A 24,755-nucleotide genomic window follows, 5' to 3' on the forward strand; every position below is an offset into this window, starting at 1 on the left:
GTTCTAATCTGTATGGCCTGAATTTCCTTCCTCTGTCTCTGAGTGCTACAGTACTTCATAAACTATGTGCTTTGATCCTTTTTATTGCAACGCATACCTGCAAACTTAGGCCCAGATGCATCAACCAAATGTAAAAGAATGTAAAACGTAAAAGTTCTTACCGAATTTGAAAAAACAAACAATGCACTAAAAAAAAACTCAGAAATGTTCAGTGCAGTATTCCAAAGTCGGATGCATTAAAGTATCGTTAATCTGGTCAAATCTCCGCTTGCGGTATAGGGAACGCATGCTCACAATTGCCAAGAAGAACAGCTGATCGGGTAAAAAGTGTGGGCGAATTCCTCCCGCACTTGTTTGACAGGTCTGGGCTGTCAAAAGCCCAAACCTGTCAAACACCCTGTCAAACTAGAAATACCCTGCCCCGAGGCCCAAGCAACAGGGGCTGGAGGTCCAGTGGTGGGCAACAAAAAAATTTACTTTGTAACCTCTGTAAAGTGAATAAAACACTGCACCCACAAAACCAGGGTTATACATAGAAATAAAAAAAATTGTTAGGTATACAGTCAGAAGAGGAAATACTGGCCGGCAACAAAACCCCCACCCACCGAGCAAAGGAAGTCTCCAGCCCCCCCCCCCCCCCAACCCCTGAAATTGGTCCCTGGTGGTCTAGTGGTCGCCAACAAAACACCCACCCACCCAGTGAGCGGAGGGGGACTGGAGGTCTGGCGGACCTCTAGACCACCCCAACTCCCCCCCCCCAATGTTGTTCCAGCAAGTACAGCCCCCCAACAAAACACCCACCCACCCAGCGAGCGGAGGGGGGCTGGAGGTCCGGCAGACCTCTAGACCACCGCAACTCCCCCCCCCCAATGTTGTTCCAGCAAGTACAGCCCCCCAACAAAACACCCACCCACCCAGCGAACGGAGGGGGGCTGGAGGTCCGCCGGACCTCTAGACCACCCCAACTCCCCCCCCCCCCCCCCAATGTTGTTCCAGCAAGTGCAGCCCCCTTACCTTAGTTGGAGGAGGGACGCAGCCTGCCTCCCTCCTCTTCTTTGGCTTGACGACATCAAAATGGCGGCGCCCAGCCCCGCCCAGTGCATCCTGGGATGCGCTGGGCGGGGCTACAGACCATGTAAGGGAATCGCTCCCTTATATGGTCTGAATTAGAAAACAATATGTGGGGTAAACAGAGGGATGCCTTTATAGAAAGAGAGAATATGGAATCAAAAGCAAAATTAAATGACCTTCACATGTTAAACAGTGCTTAGAGTGGTGTAAATTACGTGAAGCAATAGGTACAACTCAGTCTGCAAATTACCATTTATCTAGAGGGTGATCCATGCTCAGCAAAGTTGTATGAATTTGCCCAGTGGAATAGCTGGCCTACATTTTTATAGGTGAGGACCAAGGTCAGAGTGTGGAGGAAAAAATTGGATTTGATAACCTTCAGACTTGTACAGAATGGGGGAGTGTGAACAGTTGAGAACATGGATAAGTGGCTCAGTTGTAGAACAAGTGCTTTAATGTCCGTCTCAGTTACGTAAAAAGATGGTGAAATAGAGAGACTTCTACAGACTGCGTGCATTTATAACTTAATTCTGAAAAAGAATCCACAAATTAGCATCTTTCAGCAGTTATTACTGTGTGACTCTGAGGCTAGACCACCCTGTAATTGGTCATAGTATAGGAATGGATATAATGGCACGTTGTTTTGTATGTTAACTTCATACATCATTGTATGATTAAGCTATGTTGTGGTCAAATTGTTAGGCAGACTTGATTGGACCATATAGGTCTTCATCTGCTGTCACTTACTATGTTGCTATATATTAGTGGAGTAACACAGCAATTACAATTCTCTGTTCAAGACTAGTTTGCAGAAATGTTGTGTTACTGGGGTAGTATATTGAATAGCTTCTAGGTGTTGCATTCACAGGATCAAGGATGTTTGCAAGTTGCTTAATTGAAACTAGCAAAATTGACTGGAACTCTTAGTCATGTTTTGTTTGTTGGCCCACAGATTTGAAATACCCTGCCAACTAAAGTTCTTAAGCTATCAGACATTCTTTATTATAGATGAAAATTGAAGGATTTGTTTCTTTGAAAAAGACACCCTTGTTAGTAAGAGCAGTTCTATAACTGGGCACCCACATTTACATGTCTCTTGTGCATGTAAATGTGTAGACTACTAGCACTTATGCATGTAAATATTCATTTACCTGTGAAAATGCCAGCAGGGCATCCTGTAACAGTGTTCATAAGTGGCATAGCACATAAATGCAGGACTCCCAGTTATGAGCCTAACTTAAAGAATTCTGTCAGTTACACATGTCCCTGCCACATTTAATGACTGCAGTTATGCCAGGTTTAACCTTTTCAGATAAAGCATGTGTTGATACCTAGTTATGCTAGTGTTCTGTGACAGAATTTGCAGGCCCAGATGCCATTATAGGATAGGCTGTAACCGCATAACATTGGAGCACCCACTTATTGAATTGTTCCCAGTATGTCTTAGTAGATGCGTGCTATGGATTGTGTTGTGCATTGATGAGTATAGGAGTTATAAAATAATTCTTTTATGCTGTAGCAACAATTTTAAATATTTGTTGTCTATATAACTGTGTATGTTTAATATTGACTAGGTATGTTTTATTGGAATCTGCTAAGAAGATGAGATTAGTGAATAATAAATGTATATTAAATAAAATTGATAATATCAGCTGCAGGACAGGGACCCTGGGCTAACACGGTAATCACAATGCATCCCATCCAATGTGGGGGGTGGGAGGGTTGCTACTAGCAGTTTGACAAACTTGTTTCTTTGACTGATTAGGAGGGAGGATCTGGCTAGCCAAATTTAGGCCTGCTATTGCAGTGCCTACATTTGTCTGGCCAGATTTAGCTGGTTATGGCTGAATATGGCACTAACCGGTTATATATCTGACTCTGTCCCCTGCAAGCCTTCGACCTGCTTTCCCTTTGACTGATCAAATCTATGCACAAAGCCATACAGTTTTAAACAGTTAACTGCCAAAATTTGCTAGTTAAATTTGTGGTTTCAAAATCACAAACGGAGCTGCTCCCCTCCCTGTGGACCTCTTAGTGACCTGTGCCCAGTAGTAGCAGTAAGCATGAGGGGCTCCAAGTCAGTGAGTGTCTCTTCGTGTGTGGGCTTCCTGTTATACAGGGGTGTGAGCACCCACTCACAATTAGAGTCCTGTGCTGACCACTATTACTGTTGCCACCACTGCTGATGTCTTCATGTCTGGATAAGTGGATGGAGGGGAGTGGAGTCTGGTATTTTATTTTCATCATCCTCTGAGGTAATGTGAATTAAGTGTTAAAACGGGGTCATATTGGCTAAAAGTTTGGAAAGCAGAGAGTTAATTTTTTTGAAAACTGGTCTTGATATGCCTTCCACATCAATTGGCTTGGATAACTAAATGTAATTTAGCAGATTGAAATAGAAATAGCTGTAATTTGGTGAATATTTAAACTATCTTTGAAGGACGATGGTTGAGTCAACCATACTGGGTTTGAATCTTAGACACTTAGGACCCTGTGTACTAAGCTGCATTGTAGGTGTGCAAACTTTTTAATGCACGCTAAAAATTTACGTGCTAACGCTAGAGACACACATAGGAATATAATGGGTGTCTCTATCAGCGCATGCGCTAAAAAATTAGTGCGCCTACAGCATGGCTTAGTAAACAAGGCCCTCAAGTTTATGCAGATTAAAGTTTACTTTAGCAAAACGTATTTATTGCTTGTGTCTCTTGTAAAGGTGCTTTATTATGGAGGACAGAGGTTATCTTGTGGCACACCCGACCCTTATAGATCCCAAAGGCCATGCCCCTGTTGAACAACAACATATTACACACAAGGTATGTTTCAACTAGTATGTTCCAAATGGCTAAAGTATGTATACTGCACAGCAGGGTCTAAGGGTATAAATCCTGGGTAACTTGTGTTATCTTCACAGGAGCCTTTGGTGGCAAATGATATCCTGAACCATCCTAACTTTGTAAAGAAAAATCTTTGCAACAGTTTCAGTGACCGAACAGTCCAGAGGTTTTATAAATTTAACACCAGTCTAGTGGTAAGCATCTGAACTACGTGAAGGTTTATTTATGATGATTGCAGTTGATTGGGTTGTAATATGTTCACTGGGATTTTTTGCTCATTTTGCTTTTATTTTAGTTTTAATCTGGCAGTTCCTCCTGCTCTATTTGGTTTCCAGTTCAGTTGTAATCAGGGCTGGAATCTAGCACAATGGGCCTTTGTTACCCAGGGTCACTTCCTCCCCCCCCCCCCCCCCCCCCCACCACCTGTTTACTTTGGGTGGTCACTGAAGTGAGAGTCTTCCTTCTAAAATCCTGTAATCATGGGCCCTGATCCAACCACCAGGTGTCACTTAATAGCCCCAGCTCATCTGAGAGGTGGGAGATTTGACCTAGTAATCAAACCCAGGTCCATCTGCATATTAGTGCGCAGCAATGCCACTGAGCTGTTGAGTTGGTCCTAGGACAGTTTTGTTTTTCTGTTTGGTCACTTCTTTCACACATAGATGTAATAGGCAAGTCCCCTAAGATGGGACCTAAATTATATATGTACGTGAATCCTGGAAACAGTGATAAAGTGTTAAATCAGTTGACCGTATACAAATAATTTAACTAACTACTTCTTGGAGAAATATGCTAAAAACATGTAATTGGCCAAATAACAATTGCCCACCCTCAATTGTGCCCTGTTGAGGGGAGGTGTTCCCAGGAGTGTATGTGTTAGTCAGTGGAAGAGAAGTATGTTAGATGCATTTTCAAATCTTCCAGAAAAAAAAGAGAACAAGACCCTCATAGGCAACAAATGGAGAGCCAAGGAGTCCAAAAGATGAAGTAATCACTACTGTTTATTTAAAATTGAAGGTAAAACATCATCTAGTGGGGTAAAATCTTGGTGCTGGATAACTCCATATGGCCAAGTTTTATGTATGTTTGGAATAAACAAACATATAATCCTTAATTCCAAATGAACTTGATGTGCATAGCATCAACATGGCTTCAGCACAAGCAAAACAGCTTGTGTAAACTTCACTTTTACATTCTCTGGGGTTGCAACTAAAAAAAGGAGGGGTTAAATATGGTGGAGCACTAAGGGACTCTTTTAATAAAGTGTGGTAAAACTTTATGGTTACTGCGCATTAGATGCAAAATTTAAAAGCAGTAACTGCAAAAGCCCTACAGTATCTGTTGAGGATGTGCTCAGCATCTTCACCTCTAAGTAATGAGACTTTATAATTACTGTATTAATTGCATTAGATTGCAGATAATGCTGAAGCACTTAATGATACCTATTGAGGATAGTGTTGTGGTCTTCATCATCTGCTGTTGTACCATGCATTACCATACGTCAGTTGCAAGGCGCAGTTCATGCCCATTCTTTGCCATACAGTTAAGGTGGGAATTATCACCCCAAAAAGTGTAAAATCACTGCATTGTTAGCGCAGGCATGCACCAACAGCGCTAATTAATTCCTAAGTTAACTGTTTAATGCATTTTAGTAAAAGGGCCCCTAAAACATATGAAGCTCATTTTACATATGTTTATTTATTAAAATACTTATTACCCGCCATTACTGCGCACAGATCAAAGCGGCTTACAAAAAAATCTTTAAAAGAAAATCTGAGTTGAAAGTAATGCAAAATATATATTTATTTATTTAAAACATTTATAAACCGAACGATTCAAGAGTACTCGGCGGTGTATAATAAGATTTGAAAATCATACTAAAAGATTAAATTTGCATTTTTTGAACTTCCCTCGTTCTCCTATAGTATGTCCTATGGATATGACGAGATGGTATTATAGAGGAATATTACAAATTCCTCCCAAATCTGTCTTGCCAGTTACTGGAGCAATATGTGTAGCCAGAAGAGTTACAGATAAGGAAAAGAATGGTGAGCAAGTGTCGCGGGGACGACCAAAGTTCAAAGGGTGTCGGAAGCGTAGCGAAGGTGGGACTTGGGCGTGCCTAACACATGGACGTCCTCAACCAATAATGGAAAAAAGAAGGGCGTCCCTGACGAGCACTTGGGCGACTTGGTCCATTTTTTGTTACGACCAAGCCTCAAAAAGGTGCCCAAACTGACCAGATGACCACCGGAGGGATTCGGGGATGACCTCACCTTACTCCCCCAGTAGTCACCAACCCCCTCCCACCCTAAAAAAAAACCTTTTTAAATATTTTTTTGCCAGCCTCAAATGTCATACCCAGCTCCATGACAGCAGTATGCAGGTCCCTGGAGCAGTTTTAGTGGGTACAGTGTACTTCAGGCAGGCGGATCCAGGCCCACCCCCCACCTGTTACACTTGTGGTGGTACATGTGAGTCCTTCAAAACCCACCAGAAACCCACTATACCCACATGTACAGTGGGGGAAATAAGTATTTGATCCCTTGCTGATTTTGTAAGTTTGCCCACTGACAAAGACATGAGCAGCCCATAATTGAAGGGTAGGTTATTGGTAACAGTGAGAGATAGCACATCACAAATTAAATCCGGAAAATCACATTGTGGAAAGTATATGAATTTATTTGCATTCTGCAGAGGGAAATAAGTATTTAATCCCTCTGGCAAACAAGACCTAATACTTGGTGGCAAAACCCTTGTTGGCAAGCACAGCGGTCAGACGTCTTCTGTAGTTGATGATGAGGTTTGCACACATGTCAGGAGGAATTTTGGTCCACTCCTCTTTGCAGATCATCTCTAAATCATTAAGAGTTCTGGGCTGTCGCTTGGCAACTCGCAGCTTCAGCTCCCTCCATAAGTTTTCAATGGGATTAAGGTCTGGTGACTGGCTAGGCCACTCCATGACCCTAATGTGCTTCTTCCTGAGCCACTCCTTTGTTGCCTTGGCTGTATGTTTTGGGTCATTGTCGTGCTGGAAGACCCAGCCACGACCCATTTTTAAGGCCCTGGCGGAGGGAAGGAGGTTGTCACTCAGAATTGTACGGTACATGGCCCCATCCATTCTTCCATTGATGCGGTGAAGTAGTCCTGTGCCCTTAGCAGAGAAACACCCCCAAAACATAACATTTCCACCTCCATGCTTGACAGTGGGGACGGTGTTCTTTGGGTCATAGGCAGCATTTCTCTTCCTCCAAACACGGCGAGTTGAGTTCATGCCAAAGAGCTCAATTTTTGTCTCATCTGACCACAGCACCTTCTCCCAATCACTCTCGGCATCATCCAGGTGTTCACTGGCAAACTTCAGACGGGCCGTCACATGTGCCTTCCGGAGCAGGGGGACCTTGCGGGCACTGCAGGATTGCAATCCGTTATGTCGTAATGTGTTACCAATGGTTTTCGTGGTGACAGTGGTCCCAGCTGCCTTGAGATCATTGACAAGTTCCCCCCTTGTAGTTGTAGGCTGATTTCTAACCTTCCTCATGATCAAGGATAACCCACGAGGTGAGATTTTGCGTGGAGCCCCAGATCTTTGTCGATTGACAGTCATTTTGTACTTCTTCCATTTTCTTACTATGGCACCAACAGTTGTCTCCTTCTCGCCCAGCGTCTTACTGATGGTTTTGTAGCCCATTCCAGCCTTGTGCAGGTGTATGATCTTGTCCCTGACATCCTTAGACAGCTCCTTGCTCTTGGCCATTTTGTAGAGGTTAGAGTCTGACTGATTCACTGAGTCTGTGGACAGGTGTCTTTCATACAGGTGACCATTGCCGACAGCTGTCTGTCATGCAGGTAACGAGTTGATTTGGAGCATCTACCTGGTCTGTAGGGGCCAGATCTCTTACTGGTTGGTGGGGGATCAAATACTTATTTCCCTCTGCAGAATGCAAATAAATTCATATACTTTCCACAATGTGATTTTCCGGATTTAATTTGTGATGTGCTATCTCTCACTGTTACCAATAACCTACCCTTCAATTATGGGCTGCTCATGTCTTTGTCAGTGGGCAAACTTACAAAATCAGCAAGGGATCAAATACTTATTTCCACCACTGTAGGTGCCCCCCTTCACGTCCTTAGGGCTATGGTAGTGGTGTACAGTTGTGGGGAGTTGGGTTTGGGGGGCTCAGCACACAAGGTAAAAGTAAGTAAAAACTTATTCAAAAAAGGCATACCCTGATGACCCAACTTAAATGCCTCGATCTCACAACTCAATGAAACCAAGACTCGAATTGATCACAACTCAACCCTTCCTCCTTATCCTACACGAACCTCAACATTGTCACTCTGTATCTGCTATACCGGAAGTGGCGATCGCCACCACAGTTATTATGTAAGCCACATTGAGCCTGCAAATAGGTGGGAAAATGTGGGATACAAATGCAATAAGTAAATGGAGCTATGCACCTGGGAGCAATTTATGAAGTCCACTCCAGTGCCCCCTAGGGTGCCCGGTTGGTGTCCTGGCATGTCAGGGGGACCAGTGCACTATGAATGTTGGCTCCTCCCACGACCAAATGGCTTGGATTTGGTCGTTTCTGAGATGGGCATCCTCGGTTTCCATTATCACCGAAAATCGGGGACGACCATCTCTAAGGTCGACCTAAATTTCTCGATTTGGGTGTCCCCGACCGTATTATCGAAACAAAAGATAGACGCCCATCTTGTTTCGATAATACGGGTTTCCCCGCCCCTTCGCCGGGACGTCCTACGAGGACGTCCTCCGGAAAACTTGGGCGCCCCTTTCGATTATGCCCCTATTTGTTGTAAAAAGTCAAAGTATAATTGGTTTGGTAGGTACTTTTGGCTTTGCTTTCTTTGCTTTTGTTTAATTACCTATCATGATTTAAATATATATTTTATGACTCAGCAGGTACAAAATTTCTTGGATCACAAAACTGTGATTAATATATATTTTCTTTTTTTATTAGTATATTTTGAGGGGAATTTTCAATAAGATGCCTAATTCCAATTTTGGATTGTTTGCTGAGAACATCCAAAAATCGAGTAGTGAACATAGCGATTTTTGAACCAGAAAAACGTCTGTCTTTTTGTTTCGAAAATGTCCATTTGCTAGATGTTTTTGTGCTCATTGCATCTATCTTTTTGAACCATTTTTGAAAAAAAAAAAGTCCAAGGGAAAAACACACAAAAACAAGCCATTGGGATACATTCTTAGTAGACTGGCCACACAGACATTCCAGCAGAGCAGTGGGGCACCCTACGGGGCACTGCAATGGACTTCACATAAAAGATCCCAGGTACACATCTCACCGTTACCCCCTTATATTGTATGGTGAGCCCTTCAAAACCCACCAAAAATCTACTGTACCCTACTTGTTGCCTATATGTGGGTACAGTAGGTTTTTGGTGGGTTTTGGAGGGCTCATGCTTTCCACCACAAGTGTAACTAACTGAGTAGGATATGGGCTTGGGTCCCCTTCTCTACAATGCATAGCACCGACCACTAGACTACTCCAGGGACCTGCTTGCTGCTCTAATAGGACTGAGGGGTGGGAGAGGGTCAGTGACCACTGGGTTAGTAAGGAGGGTGGTTATACCTTAATCCCTCCAGTGGTCATTGAGTCACCTTTTTGTGACTTTAGTAGTACTTGAAATAGGGCTAGACCAAAACATCTTTTATCCCTGGATGTTTTTGCTTTGCTCCGTTATGGCAGAAAAACATCCAAGTTTTGGGAATGTTCAGATCTGAACCTCAACACACTCCCTTGTGATTTGGACACACTACTTCCAAACTGTTTAGAAAACTGTCTTAAAAATGTGTTTCAAAAATAGTGATTTGGACGTTTTATAAAAAAAAAAAAAGAAAGTCCATCTGCCAGCTTTTGCCACTTTTTGGACATTTTTGTGTTTTGAAAATGAGCCCCATACTGTACCAAGATACAAAGTGAGAGGATGATACGCTATGTTGATTAGATATAGAGCAGACAAGGAGCTAACTACATATATTTCTATAGAGGATTTCCTTACATTGTTCAATAATATCAGTGTCTTATTTATGTTCAAATCTCCCCTGCCACATTTTGGTGGGCTTCTGTGTGTCATGAAGTTATGTATGTTTCTTGCTTGAATTTAGTGTATAATTTTTCCTTTGTTTTATGCCATATTTCATTATGGGATATCTACTACTACTACTTATCATTTCTATAGCGCTACAAGGCATACGCAGCGCTGTACACCATACACAGAAAGACAGTCCCTGCTCAAAGAGCATACAATCTAGATAAGACAGGTAAACAGACAACAATAAGGGTAGCAGACAGAACAATAAGGGTAAGGGAATAAAGAGGTGGGGATAAAAGGACAGGGCAGGTGAGTGGTGGTTAAGAGTCAAAAGCAGTGGTAAAGAGGTGGGCTTTAAGTTTGGACTTTTAAACGGCCAAAGACGGGACTAGACATACAGGCTCAGGTAGTCTATTCCAGGCGTGAGGTGCAGCAAGATAAAAGGAACGGAGCCTGGAATTAGCAGTAGAGGAAAAGGGGACAGATAAGAGAGATTTATCTACAGAACGGAGTACCTGAGAGGGGGCATAGGGAGAGACAAGAGTGGAGAGGTACTGGGGAGCAGCAGAGTGAATGCACTTATAGGTCAATAAGAGAAGTTTGAATTGAATGCGGAAATGGATAGGGAGCCAGTGAAGTGACTTAAGGAGAGGATTAATGTGAGCATAGCGACTTTGGCGGAAAATGAGTCGTGCAGCAGAGCTTTGGACTGATTGAAGAGGAGAGAGATGGCTAAGAGGGAGGCCGGTGAGAAGCAGGTTACAATAATCAAGACGAGAGGTGATAAGAGTGTGGATATAGTATTTCTTTATACAAGGGTGTTTGATCTTGTATTTATTTTGTTGGAAAAAATAAACAAGGTATTTTTTGAGGTTTCATTTTCACATTTTTCTGTAGTTACATTTTTAGGTTTCAGCAATGAATACATATTTTTAGATGTTAAAGAACACTCTCTTATGTGTTATGAGGTATGTTTGTTTACTCTGTTTCTTATCGTGTTAGGGTGATTTGACAAACCTTGTACATGGTAGCCACTGTTCTAAATACAGACTGACAAGAATCCCACGGACCAATGCCTTTGTTGGAATAGTCAATGAAACCTGTGATTCCCTTGCTTTCTGTGCATGCAGTATGGTAGACCGGCTGTGCTTGAACTGTCACAGGTAAGAAAGAATGATGCAGAATTAGCAGCCAAATTGCATATACGTTTTGATGTTTTGAAACTGATAAACTTAGAACATGGATCTCTTCCAGTGGGAACCATGCGGAGACAAGTGGTTATTTTAGATACTGTATCTGGAAACTGGCATATTGCATGGACAACCAAATCCTGACTTTTATTTAATAAATCTTTTTATTGAAAGTGAAAAGGACAAGACAATAGTCACAAGGCAAAGAACAATATATAAGGTAACAATATCCTCATCTATACCCACCCCTTATCCCCGAAGGCCACATAGATTGAAACTGTGAAGAATAACACACAATTACTAGAGGTCTGGATTCTTATGACCTCAAACCACAGAAGGCCAACCCAACCCCACCCAAACACACACACACCCTCCCAACTAATCCAAGAGTTCCCCACCTCCCCCTAATCCCCCCCCCCCCCCCCCCCCATGTCTATGTAGCAAAATTAGCCTGATCTCGAAATCTATTGAGAACCTGGCTGTGAGCAGTCAGCGAAATCGAGGCTAAATAGGGATCCCAAATAAGCAGGAATGCTTTTTGGCATTTTGAGTGAGTATTAGCCCCGTAGGACTCCCAGATCATCAGAGCATGAAATATATTTCTCCAATATTAAAACGTAGGAGGAGCGTCCTGCAGCCAATAATTTAAAATGCATTTCTTACCCTCAATATGCGCTTTCCCCAACAGAGTACGTTCATCTCTAGTCCAAGAGCCCAAAAAGGAAGTTTTAAGAAATAATATGCCCACCTATGACAAAACTAATAAATGTCCCAAAAGACATTGTAGATAGGTATGAAGAGCCAACCAAAATTTCCTACAATACCAGAGACCATGAAAGACCATATTTTCTGTGCCCTGCATTTTACACAACAAGGGGTGTCCACACAACCTGTGTGAAAGGCATGATATTGAGAAAAGTAAGCACGGTGTAGCACTCTATATTTACATTCCTGAAGTTTAGCCTGATGAACCAAGCCTGGAATTTGTGTAAACAAAACACCTGTCAAGCACCTCAAGAGATGACCCAGTTGTCTGTGCCAGGCGTCCTGGAGAGCCATATTAGTGGGGGCACATTGCTGTTTAGTTAACAATTTGTGAAACCAGGAGATGAAAACTTGACCAAATGCATCACCCTCAAGAAATTCCTGCAAATGAACACCAAAAGAGAGGAGCATACTACCAGATGGTCAACCCCAAAAATAGCTAACAAATTGCAGATATGCAAAATGATCAGCCCGCGGAAAAGAAAATCTCTGTTTCAAGTCATCAAAAAACAGTAGCTATTCGTCCTCATGCAGCAAATGTTTGACTCGTTCCAGGCCATCGACAGTGGAGGAAAACTACATGATCTATACCAGGTTGAAAATCCACATTCCACGTCAAGGGTAACAACACCGTACTGTGGGGATCTTGCCCTCAGCCCAAAAGCAATTATCCCCACAGCTGCCATAGCAGCCAAAATAAAAGACTACTTTTAAGCCTTGAAGGAAGTTTAAAAAACAAAGTATAGTAAAGAGCAATAGGATGCCACAGTCTACAATAAGCTGTCTCAAATGACAAATCTGTATAATTGTCAGTATTCATAATCCAATAATGCATATGTCATAGAAGACAGACTTGGTAGGCCTAGGCCACCCCGCAGCCAATTACCAAGCAGATATTGCCAACAAAAAGCACTCACCAAGCATGGTAGTGCTTTAATATCCTTCCTCAATAAATGCAGAGGGTAGGATCTGTAGGACATACAACCAATGGGGGAAGATAACAATGTGATATACTGTATGTGTCCCATCAAGAGCGGCAAATGATCCCAAATCGCCAACTGCATTCAAGTATCCTGTAAGAGTTTATTAATGTTTAACCTATAAAGTTGGGAAGGGTCCATCGATAACACCCCTAAATATCTAAAGGAACCCTACGCCCACCGAAGAGAAAAAGAGGTTCTCCAATCCCTCTGCAAAGCCTCTTTCCTTTCCAGTGCTTCTGATGTATCTAAATTTAGAAGGCAACCTGCAAAATCCATATATTTGTGAATAGTTTCTAACAAAATTGGTAACGGCTAACACACAAGACCACCATAACTCCTAAATACTCTAGCGATATTACCACTAGGGGGCATTACTGCCAGGTGTCATGGTGGCCATTTTGTATCCTGGCAGAGGCCTGGAACTGATTATAACATTTTCACAAAGGTTTTAGTTGCTTGTTTGCAATGTTACCTGGTGGACCTGATTCATAGCAGTGAAACCGATTTCATAATAGGTCATCAGACAAGTGACAGTATCTGGAGGCTTATAAATCTAGTGTAGTAGGTGAATTTGGGGGTTTTCCCCAGCTTACCTCCTCACCATAGATGCTGAGAAGGCCTTTTATAGGGTCGTTTGGCCCTACATAATGGCTACTTTGAGCAAAATATGGATTGGTGGGAATGAGAACCTGGGGGGAATGGGTTCGATTCTCACCTAACCCTCCATTGTCCCAGGTACAAAAAGATTGTGAATCCACTAGGGACAGAGAAAGTATCTGCATATAATAAATGTAAACCACTTTGTACCACAGAAAGGTGGTATATCAAATCCTATTAACCTTACTTTACCCTTAATTACTTGGATTAGCTTTCCCTTATATATGGTAAACTGATGGCATATTTGAATATTAATGGGGATTTACTGATCTCTTAGCTTTGACTGGACAGGGCTACCCACTTTCACCACTCATCTTTGCAATGGTAACGGAGCTTTGATCAGAATATTAGAGATAGTGACAGGATATGTAGCATTTAAGCTGGCAACAAAGAGTATAAGATGATTTTGTTCACAGAGGATGTACTATTTATGATAACTGATCCCAAAGCGACTCTGACAGCCATAGTTCAAGGGTTTCTGGCCTAGTGGCTACTACAGTTCGGGTGGGATTGGCTTCCCAATGGAAACAAGCTGAGCTGCCCTCAAGAGATAAGCTGGTGGCAAAAATCGATTATGTGTACGTCCAAGCTGACAGCTTTGAGAGAGAACAGAATTAGCACTTTCCTCAATATCTGGTAGCCTTGCCAGATTTGGACAGGCTTGTCTATGTAGCATACACTAATGTTCTAACAAACCTTGGATAAGGCAGCCATGTTAAGGGTCTCTAATATAATCTATGACTTCGTACATTGGCTATGTTTGATGGGAGGATGGGAGGATTAGAGGGAGGGATGGGGGGGTGCATTGGTTCAGTTGTTTGATTTTTCTTTTTAAAAATCATTTGAAGCCTGCATGGAGTTTTTTTTTTTGTAGGGAGGAAGCTGAAGGGTCAATGGTGCCATTAACTCAGTCACCCTCTGGGAAAACTTTAAAGTCTGTATGAGGGAAAGGTGCATTGCAGCTAGCTCCTATAGAAACAAAACTAGACAGGAAACATCCCAGATTTGGAATGGTATTGTGCGCCTAGAACAGGCTTACAAACAGAATCCTAACTCTGCTCCCATTTGGAAAATCCAGGAGACCCTGAGAAGGGATTGCAAGACATGGAATTATAGGACATAAGCTTTGACTTACAGAGGGTTCAACAGGAACATTTTGAATTGAGGGATAAAGTGGTCCAATTGCTAACTGAAAAGCTTTTTAAATGCCAAGCCCAGAATATGATTTTATTTATTAAAGATGAACAGGGGCAAATGGTCAGAGGATGAAGGAATTTGGTAGGTGTTTGTCAGGTTCTACCAGCAGCTTTATATGAGGCTTTGGCCAAAATTTATGCTTATTTGGGAAAGGTGAAATTGTGTAGGTTAACTTAATTCTGGCATTTATAATCCACTTAACCATCAAGTTCAAGGCGGAGAACAGTTGCACGTTATAAGCAAGTGCATTTTCTGTCCGTAGAGGGCTCACAATCTCAGTATAATTGTACCTGAGGCAATGAAGGGTTAAGTGCAGGGCCGGTCTTAGCAAGTGCGGGGCCCTATGCAGACCAATTTGATGGGGCCCCATCCTAGCCCTGCCCCCATCCTTGCTCCGCCCCATCCTAGCTCCACCCCCACCCTAGATCCAGGGCCCGCCACCCCTCCCTCTGAGCTCCCGGGCTGCTCCCTCCGAGCTCCAAGGCCCCCAGCTCCAAGACCCCCCTCCCTCCCTCCCCCCCAGCTCCAAGGCCTCCCTCCCTCCCAGCTCCAAGGCCCCTCTCCCTCCAGGTCATTTTTTAACACCCCCCTCCAAAATACAGTACTAGGTATGCCGAGGCCACCCCCTTCTCCCATCCGTGAACCCCCTCCCCACCTCAGTCCCCTTCTCCCATCCAAGAACCCCAGTCCCCTCCCCACCCGTCCCCTTCAACCATCCAAGAACCCCCTCCCCACCCCTTCTCCCATCCGTGAACTCCCTCCCCACCTCAGTCCCCTTCTCCCATCCAAGAACCCCAGACCCCTCCCCACCCGTCCCTTCAACCATCCAAGAACCCCTCCCCACCCCCTTCTCCCATCCAAGAACCCCCTCCCCACCTCAGTCCCCTTCTCCCATCCAAGAACCCCAGTCCCCTCCCCACCCGTCCCCTGCTTCCATCAGAGAATCCCCTCCCCAACCCCAGTCCCCTTCAACCATCCAAGAACCCCCTCCCCACCCCCTTATCCCATCTGTGAACCCCCTCCCCACCTCAGTCTCCTTCCCAATTGAGAACCCCCCTCCCCACCCTTCCCCCACCTGAGAACCCCCACCCCACACCCTTCTCCCATCTGAGTCCCTCCCACCACCCTCACTGCCTTTAAAAAAAACCTCACTGCCTCCTCGCGGTAATTGGAAGTTACCTCAGAGGAGGGCGGGACTCAATGTGGGAAGGCCCGAACGACGTCGAAGAGATTTTTAGTAGCAGGGCAGACGCGAGGTGCTGCCTGCCACTCCGGCGCTTCAAAATTGTTTTTTTAAAGCCAGGACAGGGTGGGAGTGGGACGGAGCAGCGGGAACGGACTCGGAGCACCCCCCACCCCCACCCGCTGACATCTGGGGCGGACCGCCCCCACCACGCCGCCGTCGTCATGCACCGTTGGGAGGGAGGGAGGACTGGAGCTGCGGTCGGGGCGGGGCGACCTGAGGCGCGTCGTGCGAGGCCCTATGCGGCCGCCTCGCCTTAAGACTGGCCCTGGTTAAGTGGCTTGCCCAGGGTCAAGGGATGGGGAATCTGAGCAATTGTTGAGATCTATTAATACTGATGAAATAATTTGAGCCATTAAACAGTTGCCAGCCAACAAGGCCCTAGGAATAGGTGGATTTACCAATAAATTTTGTGAAGCTTTCGCTACACATATCACTGAACTGTTAGCACCAATGCTTAATTCTTTGATTCAGGTGAGGGAATTGCCTCTATCTTTACAAGTGGGAGTTAGTTGTCCCCAATCCTGGAAAGGATGCTGCCTAGTGCGACTTCTACATACAACATGGTGCTGTGTAGTGGTATCTGCCATGTTTTGTGGGGCAGATACTGGACATGCTGCCATGCACTTGCCATATGCTAGTTTTTGTAACTAATGTATGGCAACTGCAAAACTTACCACACTCTAGTAAGAGGGACACTAAGGCTTGTTTGCAGTTCATTGTATGTATTATGCTTTCACCTTTGTGTGCATGAAGACTAGGGAAAAAAATTAGCAGGGAATCTAACTGAATAAGGGCAAAAATCAGCCTATTGTAAAACTTTGTATAATGTGGATCAGTCCACCAAAGCCTGGGGTTCATTTATTCTGCTGAAATCGCTGCCACCAAAAATGAGACTTTCCAGGTCAAGTATTTCAGATCCTGTGTGTCCAGTGACTCAAAAGGAGATTTCATCAGCTGGGTGAAAACAACATTGAGGTCCCATGATTGCAGAAAGCTTGATGAAAGGCTTCAGTAGAAGTAAGCTCCATATAAAATTAACTAAACTCTGTACAGAGATAGATTTACCTTCTACATAATAAGGGCTGAGGTGTTATTGAGAGACTTAGATTTCAGCAAGAGATGAAGTAGTGGGATGCTATACATAATGTACCATGTACACGGACATGAGAATGTACAGAACAGTTGTCATGGTTTAAGCATGTAGCATCTGGCTGGAAGTAGTCAACAGTAGTCTGTTCCTAGTAAAGCTGTACATACAGTTTGAAAAATGGTATTCCCATTCAAAAAGGAATGTCAAAATAAATGTTTAAAATATTTTGTGCCCAGCCAGCTAATATTTTGTAATTTAACACAAATAGTTCTGAAGCTTGACCCCTCTTTCTCATCCACCAGCCCTCTCCAAAGATGCTCCTGCATGACTAGAGTAATACCACTATTAAACAGTCACAATTTTCTGTCATCACGTGTTTTGTGGAATGACATTTTTTTGGTTAAATATTTCTATGTTTCAGGATGGAACAGAATGAATGTGAATGTCCTTGTGAATGCCCTCTAGAAGTCAACGAGTGTACTGGCAATCTAACCAATTCAGAAAATAGGTAAGATCAAACAAATTTCAGCATTGACAGTAGAGGATAACACATCCCTCTTTGAAGCGTTGCGGTCTTTAAAAGTATGTTTATATTTATAGAATTTTGTTTTCAAAGATGGGGAGGAGAGTAGGGTTTGGTCCAATATAAAGAATGCTATTGAAGTTCAATTAATAAAATGCTCTTGCTCTGAGTAATTGCTAGTCTAACTGCAATTCAAGAATAGGAAGAAAAGAACTAACTCTATCTGAACTTAAGTAAAACAGCTTCCCTACTGCAAACAAATGCCGACATCAAAATCCCTTTTATCACAGGTCAAGAACCTTGGGATACAGTTCAACTCAATGTTTTGATCTCCTAAATTTAGGCAATCTTCAAAAGTTGCTTCTATCAGCTGCATCAACTTTGCAATCTCTCTCTATACATCCAGAAGGCAAGTCTGGCTATAATATCACAGCTGGACTATTGTAATATACTGTACATTGATCTGACCACAAAAGGTCTGTACCAGCTCCAATTCAAACGCTACACCACCAGCCTCAGTTAATTCAGAATGCTGCAGCACAATTGTTAGAAGGGTGCAGGTCATGACAATATTACATCATTTCTGAAAACCTTTAGTGTGTACCAGTACAATACAGGGTCTCCGATTCTATCTTTGATCTTCAAGTCCCTTAGTAGAAGAATCGGGCCAGAGTACTGATAAACAGCATTTCCCTCTATGCGTCTTTCAGCTCTCTAAGGTCCTTCCAAGGAATATCCTTAACCATACCCTTACTAAAGGAAATAAAGAAACACGGAAAATTACAAATAACACAGATAAAAACCATATAACTTATCCAATTTGCCCAACTAAACCAACAGCCCAGTCCATGTGCTAGACTTGAACCATAATACTACTAAGTGTTTTATGATATTTTATTCTTAATTTCTCAACTTTCTGGCCTCAGGTTTAGCTACCTGATATATCTATTCTCTAGACTTTATTGCTTAATTAATGTGTCCTGTGAAATCTGTATTGTAGTTTCTCCGAGGACAAGCAGGCTGAATATTCTCACAGATGGGTTGTCATCCGCAACGGCCCAGGAGACTGGAACAACTTAGAAAAATGTAGAAGTCTCGGGAACGCTCCTTTACGCGGGCTGAGCGCACCGCGCATGCGCGAATGACTTCCCGCCCGCAACGCAAGCGTGTCCTCTTCAGTTTCTTTTCGTCCGTGCCTTGGCAGTCACGATTTTTCGCCGCTGCTCGGGGTTTTGGTCCAGGAGACTAACTAAAGCGTTTATCGCTCTTTTTTGTTTCTTTTTGTTTTCCTTTTATATATTTTAGTCTTAAAATAAAATAAAAACTAGTTTTCCTTTATATTTTTAGTTTTTTGTCACTATTTTTCAAGTTTCCTTTTCTTTTCATTGCGGCCAGTTTTAGTCTGCTCGGCCGGGTCTTTTTCCCTTTTTTTTGTGCCTTTTTCTTTGGCACCATTGAGCCTTTTAATTTTGCAGCCGCTGTTTTTCCGTCCATGTCATCGAGGACTCCCAGCGGCTTCACGCGTTGTACTCGCTGCAACCGGACCATCTCGAGTACCGACCCCCTCCCCCCCCCCCCCACGCGTGGTGTCTTCAGTGCCTTGGGCCCGACCAGCTGCCTGTAAGCTGTGTACATTGATGAAGAAACGGACCCAAGTGGCTCGGGAGGCTCAGCGTGAGAAACTTTTTTCTGACCGGTCTGGTCCTTCGGCATCGACATTGGTACCGAGGTCGAGCGAAGCAGCAAGATCGAGAGCACAGGTAATGGCTGTCGAACAATCGCATCGCGCTGGGAGCAGTGAGGGATCGAGTGGGCCTTCTGCTATGCAGGCCCCCCGGGACCGACCTTCGTTGGACCCGGTCCTGAGGAGGCGTGAGGATTCCACATCCTCCTCTTTGGTACTGAGGAGTCTCGATGACGGGCGTTGGGCGAAGGCTAAGAAGCACCGTTATCAATCTCCTTCCATGCACGGTACCAAGAGCTCTGGGGAGCCGAAAGCGTTGGCGCCGAGAGGACCGCTCCTCCTCCATACAAGAGGTACCGATGCGTCGGTCATCTGGCAGCCTGGTACCGGCTCTTGGGCCCCCTCAGATTCTGGCACCGACTCCTGCACCGGCCCCCTAGCCTTTTCCGATGGAAGCTCTCGACGAGCGCATCAGAGCCCTTCTTCCAGAGCTTCTGGAAGGGTTGCTCTGCCAGTCTGCCTCGGTGTCAGGGGTGCTTGCGCCTTCTGTGCCGACTGCGGGAGGCAGCATCTGGGCCATCGCCTGTGGTGAGGTCTCCGTCCTCAGTGCCCTAAGTTTTTGCCGAAGGTGGTGTCAGAGTTCCATCTGAACCAGTCAATTGTCTTGCCAACATTCTTTCCCCGTCCACACACCCGCCCTGGTGAAGACAAGTTGCACACCTTGGACTGAGAGCATTGGCCTTTTACGTGGAGCAGACAAAGCCGTATAGACAGTCCGCCCAACTGTTTGTTTCTTTTAATCCCAACAGGAGGGAAATTCCCATCGGAAAACGCACCATCTCTAATTGGCTAGCAGATTGCATTTGCTTCACTTACGCCCAAGCTGGGCTGACTTTGGAGGGCCATGTCACGGCTCATAATGTTCGAGCCATGGCTGCGTCAGTGGCTCACTTGAAGTCAGCCTCCATTGAAAAGATTTGCAAGGCTGCAACGTGGTCATCAGTCCACACATTCACATCTCACTACTGCCTTCAGCAGGATACCCGACGTGACAGTCGGTTTGGGCAGTCGGTGCTGTAGGCTGAATATTCTCACAATCCCCCCGCCCTCCCTTTGGAGTTGTTCCAGTTTTCTATTTTGCTTTTTATATAACTGAAGAGGACACGCTCGCGTTGCGGGCAGGAAGCCGTTCGCACATGTGCGGTGCACTCGGCCCACACGAAGGAGCGTTCCCGAGCTAGATTGTTCTAAGTTGTTCCGGTCTCCTGGGCAGTCACGGATGACGACCCATCTGTGAGAATATTCAGCCTGCTGTCCTCGGAGAATACCTGCTACGGGTATGTATCTTCATTGTACTTCTAACCCAGACCCCATAAAAAGACAAAAGCAAAAAAAAAAAAAAAATTCTCTCCCTTTCTGCCTAGCTCTGATAGTAGAGAGGATAGGCTTTTCAAACTGTTTCTTGTCTTTCACTCTGCTAACTCTTGCTGTAGTATTCTAACTTTGGCTACTATACTGTGGACTAGCTCTGCCAGGTTTATTTTCCATTGTCAATCTTAGGTTAAAAAAAAAAAAAAACCAGCTTTAGTCTACAACTGGTTTAATTTGCATTTACATTAATGAAACTGCTATAATTTTTGGGAATATGTAGATTGAAAGGAGAAAAGTGACAGTGGCGTTCCTAGGGCCGCTGACACCTGGGGCAGATCGCCGATACGCCCCGCCCCCCCCCTGGGTGCAGCCCCCCCCCCCCATGCAGCGCGACCCCCCCGCCCCCGGCGAAAAAATCCCTCCCCCCCGGGGGGGTCACGCTGCTGGGGGGGGGGTGCCGCGCGCCGGTCAGCGTCGTTCGTTTCCATGCTCCCTCTGCCCCGGAATAGGAAATAACCTGTTCCGGGGCAGAGGGAGCATGGAAACGAACAACGCTGACCGGCGCGCAGCACCCCCCCCCCAGCGGCATGCACCCAGGGCGGACTGCCCCCACCGCCCCCCCTTGGTACACCACTGAAAAGTGAGTTTGTAGCTGAATTTGATATATCAAACTGAATTTGATTGTTTTTACAAAACTGTGTCATTGCTTGCCCCTTCTAGAGAATATTTTGAGATGGAGGATTTGGCTGACTCACTGCGACTTCTAGTCCAACCCACACCAGGGTTTTCTACTTACATATAGACAACCCAAAAATTATTAATATTATTCCTCAGTCATACACAGGCAATCTTGCAGACTTAGCCCCATCACCCTGTTCATACTCATTCCAACCAATCAAGATTACTTTTGTTCTGTGCAATAATTGTGGTGCTTTAGTTCCAAGGCTCACCATATGGAGACTTAAGGCTTATCCTGTCTTCAGCTTGCTACTATAAAACAGGAGCTCAGGAAACCTGAGCAGGAATTTGGATGCAATTAAAGCAGCTTCTATCACTGCACAGAAACAGACCAATTTCTCACAACTGCCTCAAAGAATAAAACCACCTAAGAATAGATGGATCACAGTAGGCTCAGGTAGACTTGACATGTGACACAGAAGCATCCACCCTCACAATTGTTGCCCCTATAGAATTCTTTTGCTCCATTACAGTACTGTGATGCTCCAAAAAATAGAACTGAGGTGGAACAAAAAGCAGTGAAGGTGTCCCAAGAGAAAAGACACCCCCCCAAAGCACTAATAAAGAATCTCATATCAGAAAACTGTTGCTGCTAGAGGATTCCATTATCAGAGGCATTAACTTTGGAACACAGTTCAAGGGGCCTAGCAAAGTGAAATGCCTTCCAGGCTCCTCAACTACCAGGAGTATTAGTCAAATACTGACTAAGAGAAGAAACTAAGGAGTCTAACACTGATGATGATATCCACTTGGGAACAAATGACCTGGCCAATAATTCCCCACTTGCAGCGCAGAGAACGTTTCAGGAGCTGGGGAGGGGTTAAAACTTTGGTACAAACAGTAGCTTTTTCTGAAGTACTACTTACTTTTGGAAAGGGAGAGAAAAGCTTATAAAATACCAAGAATTTCAGTAGGTGGCTCAAAGGCTGGTGTCATCAAGAAGGTTTTAGGTACATAGGAGGCTAGGGCAATAGGGCAATAATGGAAAAAAAAAAGACTATATTGTAATGATGGGCTCTTTCTCATTGTGGCAGGAAAAAAAATCATAAGTGAAAAATTCAAACAATATGTTTCTAGACGTTTAAACTAGAAGGCAGGGGTGACCTATGGAGGTAGGTCACTTCCAGTGGTCACCCTCGGCTAAAGACAAGATTTGACAGTAGTAAAAGCAATGAAAACAACAACAGCCTTAGCAAATCACTTCTTACCAACACAGCAGGAAGTGAGACCAAAGAAAAGACTAAACAGAAGATGAGATTGCCAATGAAATGTAGCTGGAAAGCAATGACCACAAATGCTCACAGTCTAAGCAGCAAAGTTCAGTTAGAAGCAGACTTAGACATTGTTCTATCACAGAGATATGGTTCAATGATTCCCATGGATGAGATGCAAACATACCAGGCTACAATTTATTTAGGAAGGAATAGGGATGGTTGTAAAGGTGGAGGAGTAGCTCTGTATATGAGAAATAATTTTGCAGCGACTTAAATGCCAGGAGCCTGGGGAAAGGAAGAAGCAATATGAATCACCTTGAAAAGAGATGATGGAACCTCTGTCCACATGGATGTTGTATACAGACCTCCAACTCAATCGGAGGAACTGGATAAAGATCTGGTTACAGATATCCAAAAGTTGGGAAAGAAAAGAGAGGTGCTGTTGCTGGGAGATTTCAGCTTGCCAGATGCAGATTGGAAAGCTCCAACTGTAAAGAGATCGTGGATGCCTTTCAAAGTGCTGTACTCAGACAAATGGTGACAGAACCCATGAGGGAGCGAGCGACACTGGGTCTGGGTTCTCACAAATGAGGAAAATATGTATAATGTCCATGTGGGTGCCCACCTGGGCAGCAGTGATCATCAGTTTTGTTTGATATAACAGCTAAAGGGGAGGGCAGCCACTCAAAACTCAGTCATGGATTTCAAACATGCTGACTTGTAAAATGGGGGAATTCCTGAACAAAGAGCTGATGGACTGAGAGGATATACTAGAAGTGGAAAGACAGTGGTCCAGGCTAAAAGAAGCTATAAATGTGGCTACTAACCTTTACATAAGGAGAGTAAATAAAAGCAAGAGAAAAAGGAAACCAATATGGTTCTTCAAGCAAGTGGCTGAGAAAATAAAGACTGGCATTCGTGAAATACAGAAAAACTCAAGAAGAGGAACACAGAGAGGAATACCAGATGAAACTAAAAGAAGCCAAGAGAGACATACGTCTGGTGAAAACAGAAGAACAAATGGTTAGAAATGTATGGAGAGGCAACAAGAATTTTTTCAGGTAAATTAGTGAAAGGAGGAAAGCTAAAAATGGAATTGTGAGACTGAAAGATGCTGTGAATCGCTATGTGGATAATGATGAGGAAAAAGCAAACATGCTAAACAAATGCTTCTGTTCTGTGTTCACGGAAGAAAATCCTGAAGAAGAACCATGATTGACTGATTCACAGAAGAAAGTGTTTATGAACAACTTAAAAATTTAAAGGTGGACAAAGTCATAGGACAGGACATGATGCATCCCAGGATATTGAGGGAGCTCAGAGAGGTTCTGGCAGGTCCTCAAAGATTTCTTTAATAAATCCTTGGAGATGGGGGAAGTTCCGTGGGATTGGAGAAGAGTGGGTGTGGTCCCTCTTCACAAAAGTGGTGACAGAGAAGAAACTGGAAACTACAGGCCGGTAAGCCTCACTTTGGTTATTGGAAGCGATCCTGAAGGAAAGGACAGTGAATTTCTTGGATCCAATAGAGTACAAAATCTGAAGACAACATGGTTTTACCAAAGGTAAATCGTGCCAAAACGAATCTGATTGAATTCTTTGACTGGGTGACCAGAGAATTACATCTAGCGCATGTCCTAGATCCAATCTACTTAGATTTCAGCAAAGCCTTTGACACAGTTCCTCATAGGCTCTTGAATAAATTTGACAGGCTGAAGTTATGACCCAAAGTGGTGAACTGGATTAGGAACTGGTTGACAGACAGATGTCGGAGGGTGGTGGTTAATGGAATTCACTCGGAGGAAGAAAAGGTGAGCAGTGAAGTGCCTCAAGGATTGGTGCTGAGTCTGATTCTGTTCAATATATTTGTGAGCACATTGCCAAAGGGTTAGAAGGTAAGGTTTGCCTTTTTATGGATGATACCAGGATTTGTAACAGAGTGGACACTCCGGAGGAAGTGGAAAAATGGAAAAGGATCTGCAAAAGTTAGAAGACTGGTCTAATGTTTGGAAATTACAATTCAAAGCAAAGAAGTGCAGATTGATGCACTTACAAGCAGATGATCAAAAGCCCCGCGCAGTTCCAAACAGCTCTCTAAAAATAGCGCTGGA

General features: G+C 44.1%; 1 protein-coding gene across 2 annotated transcripts in view; it reads left to right on the top strand.

Annotated features, from left to right (window-relative positions):
* The window catches only part of CACHD1 (cache domain containing 1), a 534,201-nt gene that overhangs the window by 460,599 nt on the left and 48,847 nt on the right, over positions 1 to 24,755 (top strand). For both annotated transcript variants that reach the window (XM_030205962.1, XM_030205963.1), the window contains exons 18-21: positions 3,788 to 3,887; positions 3,986 to 4,102; positions 10,992 to 11,152; positions 17,539 to 17,625. In XM_030205962.1, coding sequence (XP_030061822.1) covers positions 3,788 to 3,887; positions 3,986 to 4,102; positions 10,992 to 11,152; positions 17,539 to 17,625 — 465 coding nt within the window. The remainder of the gene's footprint in view (positions 1 to 3,787; positions 3,888 to 3,985; positions 4,103 to 10,991; positions 11,153 to 17,538; positions 17,626 to 24,755) is intronic.

The sequence above is a fragment of the Microcaecilia unicolor genome, chromosome 6 (assembly GCF_901765095.1).
Source record: "Microcaecilia unicolor chromosome 6, aMicUni1.1, whole genome shotgun sequence".
In the NCBI taxonomy this organism is placed as follows: domain Eukaryota; kingdom Metazoa; phylum Chordata; class Amphibia; order Gymnophiona; family Siphonopidae; genus Microcaecilia; species Microcaecilia unicolor.